Source organism: Montipora capricornis, chromosome 12, assembly GCF_036669925.1.
Source record: "Montipora capricornis isolate CH-2021 chromosome 12, ASM3666992v2, whole genome shotgun sequence".
NCBI lineage: Eukaryota > Metazoa > Cnidaria > Anthozoa > Scleractinia > Acroporidae > Montipora > Montipora capricornis.
Window position 1 is genome coordinate 29939938 of NC_090894.1, and position 5000 is coordinate 29944937.

The 5000-nt window shown below is 39.7% G+C and overlaps 1 protein-coding gene across 1 annotated transcript in view; it reads right to left on the reverse strand.

The window, feature by feature from the left end:
• Positions 1-3258, reverse strand: part of LOC138026715 (uncharacterized skeletal organic matrix protein 5-like) — a 3467-nt gene extending 209 nt beyond the window's left edge. The window contains exons 1-5 of the mRNA XM_068874165.1: positions 3236-3258; positions 2800-3142; positions 917-965; positions 662-788; positions 1-479 (exon numbers count right to left, since the gene is read on the reverse strand). The exon at positions 1-479 is cut by the window's left edge and continues 209 nt beyond it. Coding sequence (XP_068730266.1) covers positions 1-479; positions 662-788; positions 917-965; positions 2800-3118 — 974 coding nt within the window. The 5' untranslated portion in view covers positions 3119-3142; positions 3236-3258. The remainder of the gene's footprint in view (positions 480-661; positions 789-916; positions 966-2799; positions 3143-3235) is intronic.
• Between the last annotated feature and the right edge of the window lie 1742 nt (positions 3259-5000).

Here is a 5000-nt window from a genome sequence, read left to right on the forward strand (position 1 = left end):
TTATCTGAATAAGCGCCATCCACTGCAAAGTTCCCACATGTGTTGGAATCATCATGAAATCCTCCGTTACCAAACCCAATTCTGGAATCAGGAGTAACGCAGTCGTTCTCGTTGTTTCCAATGATGCCGATTCTTGTTCTAGAGTGGCCTTTAGAAGCGGCATTGAACCCATTTCTGTTACAGTTGTCCTGCAAGGACGCCTGCGAACCAATAAGCGTCTTCCATTTGTCGCGGCTCAGTGATGTGTAGCTGTATTTGCCGTCAGCTATCAGTGAATGCAGAGACTGGGCCTGCTTGTTGATGACCAGAAATCTGATTAGCTGTCGACCAGAGATCTTCATACCGAGGCAGATCTTGGAGAAAGACGTGTTCCAGTAGGTCGGTAGCTTGGTCTCTTCAAAGTCAAACCCAGTCTTCCCTCCTGGGAGGTTGTAGGCGTTTTTGTTGCTCCACAAGGCCGAATCATAATGAAAGGTTTTCTGAAATAAAAACAAAAAAACAAAGAATTAGCTGCACGTGCACAACCGCAGAAAAAAGCCCTGAGAACGAGGTCGGTATAAGTTGGCAAAGGAGTTGATTGCAGAAGATGTCGAAAATAAATATCTATGCGGTTAGCGAAGAACTCAGTCGATTGTTGAGAAAAACTTGCGCTGTCGGATACCTTTTTGCCGTCAATCTTTATCGCAAGCGTCCATCCTCCACCTCCGCATCCAAAGTTTCCCATGTGACAATAAACAGGAATCTTCTGCGACCCAAACATCAGTGGATACACTTGGCTTTTGGAGAACCTGTATCAAATAAAACCTCGTTTGTTGAAATGGTTCTGAAGCTAATACGAAGAGCTTCCCGCGTGCATTAATCCCTGATGTCTACATTTTAAAATACATATAATTCAGTATTTTCATTAGGCGCTTACTTGTGTTTTTCATACAGCTCTTTGCACGAAGACGAAGAGACAGGAACAGCTGTAGAAAGTATATAAAAGATGCCGTGATTAGAAATAACTTCATAAAGTATTTTATTTTGGATAAGGAACATCTCTGACAAAGGCCGTCGAGCGATATTGGATGAATCGATATTAGATGGGATGCCAATCGATAACAGCGACCAGGAAAAACCTACTATACCGTCAAACGCGATGTTTTCTCAGTCGCCTCTCGCCAACTTCTCGTCTGCTTGTATTCTACCAATGAAACCATCGAAATGACAGATTGATTTTTAAAAATCAGCTTACCTAGTGATGAATTCTTGAGTACTGCAATGAGACTTTCCAGTTTATTTTGCAGCGTTTTAATAGCCTCGTTGGCTCCCGAATCCTGAAGCAAGTTGCACATAAGATTGCAAAGCATGACATGGCTGAACGGTTTGGCGCAAGAGTTGTCGGATCTATCTGCATTTACAGCCATCGAGAAAAAGACTGGAACGAAATAAACGCTGAGACTTAAGCGCATTTTGTACCAGATAAACGGGAAGCTCGCCCTCTTAACGAAGATTCCAAAATTCCTTGATTCCCAAGTAGTAGTGCGGTACTAACTTAAATAAGGAAATTAATAAGATTTTCCTATAGTTACAAATACGCCCGAAAATGTTCTTGTTAACAACCTCATCCAATCAGTTTAATCCAAGTTTACTGTTTTTCTTTTTACTCGGCTCATTCCCTTTTGGCGTTATCGCCAAGTGTCAGTGTACAACATGTACAGTAGCAGTGTACAGATATAAGAGGCAATTTACTATAATTATTTTGTGTGAAAATAATAAGGCAAGTTATTGGATTACCCGGGCTGTAAAAGGTACAATGAAGGTGCAATTCTGAACTTGGGGATTGAACATAAACAAACCCAACATTGACCATGCAGTGCATCATTTCAATGGCCTGAGGAGTACCAAGATGTTTCATTTTGTATAAATCCATTTCAATATCACCGCTTACGAGAGTGACAGTAACGATAGTGCCATTTTACCCCTTTTTGATCCCTGTACCCAGGGGAACCAGGCGGACCAGGTTCTCCAGCCAGTTGTTCTTCTAGAAGCCGTGTCATTATATTTTTTCATGTTTCTTTAATATTTTTTTATCAACTCTTTGGGTTCATCGTAATAAAAAAGGAATATTTTCCAGCAGTAACGCGGTTTGCTGAACAGCTCGTAGTCAACACCCAGCTCCTCAAAAATTAGTTTGTTTTATCACGGTTGGTTTTTGGCACCTTGTGAGTCACTATGTATGTGCAAAATAGACAACGCTGCAGGTGTCGCCCGTTGATAAAATTATTCATTGACGATAGTATCTTGGTTACTTTCACAAACCAGATCTTCAAAGACAACAATTTTTTGGTTGTCCACTGGAAGCTCTTCAGGGGAAAGAGATTTGTCCCCGTAAGCATCAATGATATCAGTGCATGTATAAAAAGCAATAAATTCATTGGTTTTTTGGGCAGGCTCTTAGAAAGGGAATTACAAATGATCTCAATTTTTGATTTTTAATGTACGCTTATATGCACCTTGAAAGCGTGCTATTTTTAAATGTTTGAAAATTGATATAATTTTCATCCCCTTCCTTCCCCTTTTAATCTTCCTTTACCATCTTGTGATAGTTTGTTTCTATTGCAACAAAATATGTACGATTCTGCAATGGTTTACAAATTGTTAAAAATATTTAAAATAGAAAAAAATAAAGCTCGACCGAACGGATTTGGAGAAGGCTTGTTCTTTTAAGAAAACTAAAGAACGAAAGAAATAATGCCTCCACAAACTCTTTGTCTACACTTTCGTTCGTATAAATTAACGATGAGTTTGAAATATTACCTGTATCGCGCCTTATCCCCATATAGAACCTAGCGCCATCTGGTAGGAAGTCATGGGGTCTAGCTTCTTTAGTACTGTTATTCAGCTCGCAGATATCGAAGCTAATCATGAAATTGTAGCTTTTGCACTTCATATTATTTTGACATAGAAAGAAGCAGTCAAGAGGAGTTCTGACAGCAACTGTTTTTAAAATGTGATTCTTAAGAGCTCCGCCGGACTCTAATAACTTGGGCTCACACCGTTTGCTAGAAGCCATCATGAACAACCGTGGAATAAAGAATATTGAAAAGATCGTCAAATATCCAAGCTTCTGATCCATGTTCTCCCTAATCACAGCGGTGCCCTATTTTAAAAAATAAAGTCAGGAAAGTGACATTATATTGCAAAATTTGAAAAAAATATATAATAATAAAGGAAGAAAGGAAAAAGTGCCAACCTGACAAAAATCTTTGAAGTCGCTTTAGTCGAAGAATCTTGTTAAAGAGAGCTAAGCTGTCGCAGTAAAATCCGTCAATCAGCTTGATCTTGTAATAACTAGAGCACGAAATAGGGCCTTTTATACCTCTGGACAGGAAGCAGCTGTCGGCAGAGCACGACTACATGTATTTCTTAATTGCTTTGAAAAAGGTCAACAATTTAAAAAATAGCCACTCATTGCCTACGTGTGGTTAGTGCAGTAAGACAGCGCTTTGTTCCACAAGTGTCAACTGAGCTACGTTTTGTTTCCCTGGAGATTCAAGTTGTCTATGCGTAATATGTAGCTCTAATAGTACACGATCTATTGTTTTGGTACCGTATATCATTGTGTACGTCTTAGGCAGGGGTCGCACTAATGCTTTTGGTGTTTACATTGGACATAAAATCTGTCATCGCGTGCCTGCGACAAGTGCGACCGTTTTGTCGCGACCAGACGTAACTATGTCCGAAGGACCTAAAGATCAAAAAAGCCGCTGTCCTAGTCGAAGCAGGTCATATCTTGTCTAATGGCCTTAAAATAACATTTTTATGTTTTTCTTCGGCGGCAATGTCAATCAAATCTGAAATACCGGCAAAAATCGAATTTTCTAAATTCTTCAAAGATAACACATGTGCACAGCTAGCTACAGTGGAACCTCGATTTTAACGAAGTCGCTGGGGACCGGACAAATTTGTTCGTTAAGGACGTTCGCGCCAAAATTTTCCTACGGTGAGATCTTCTTCATCTCTCGCCTAGAGTTAGGTCATAAAGTACTTACTCCAAAAATGAAAAAAAAAATGGGGTTCACCGACTTTGTTTCGGAGAAAATGCCAGTGGAAAAATGCCTTAATTTCGAGAAATCGGTCATAATAGCGAGATGTAGGCTCATCTGCTCATCCATCGAAAATCACAAAAATAAACTGTTGGAGTGAACGTTTGCGTGCATAGGTTTTTAGGAGTGAGATTTCTAGATAATTGTATGCCGCTAGGGATGTGGTAAACAGTAGAGTTCATCCTGGACGAGCGTTTTCGTAAGCTGTATTCGTTGCAACCACTACCGGAATTCGATGGCACGAGGAAAGAAAATGTTAAAAAAAGATAAGTTCTTAAGGTGTGAATTTTTTCATTTCATCATATTTTGTAGATAGTAAGTAAAGTAAGTGATTCATGATTAAAAAAATTAGGGGTCACCGATGATCTGAACGAGTAAAATCGATGTGATTTTGCAAAGCTCCTGGAAAAGTTCGTTTGTCACGCTTTTGCGTGACCTGTCGGGCAAGGACTGCAACCCAAGAGAGATCGATCGTTGAAGAGATGAGAGGTTTTTACCGAAAAAAAAACCCCTTTTTCTCGAGCATAGCAACGAAGTTTTAAGCAGGGGTCATCTTCATTTGGTTGGTGTTTTGTATAATATCTCTCCATTGCCGTCATGCTCATCCTCTGGAGTGTGTTTTTTTTTTGTGAAATTCAATCGCTGATTGTTTCCACGCAGGTCCGCACTATTCAAGCGGACGAGGACGAAAATACTGCTCAATTTTCACGAAAGTAAAGGAAAAGAACTTTTAAAACATGCATTCACTTTGAACTTAAGTTCGTAGGGTAATAAAAAGATTAAAAAGAAACAGCCCCATTAAATTTACGCAACGGTTCGTCCTCGAGTTTTCCAAACTTTCAGCCACTAGTCTACTCAATCAGCTACCTTTTCCAGAGCTTTTCCATCCTCCCGCTCACTTCTCTTTGAAGT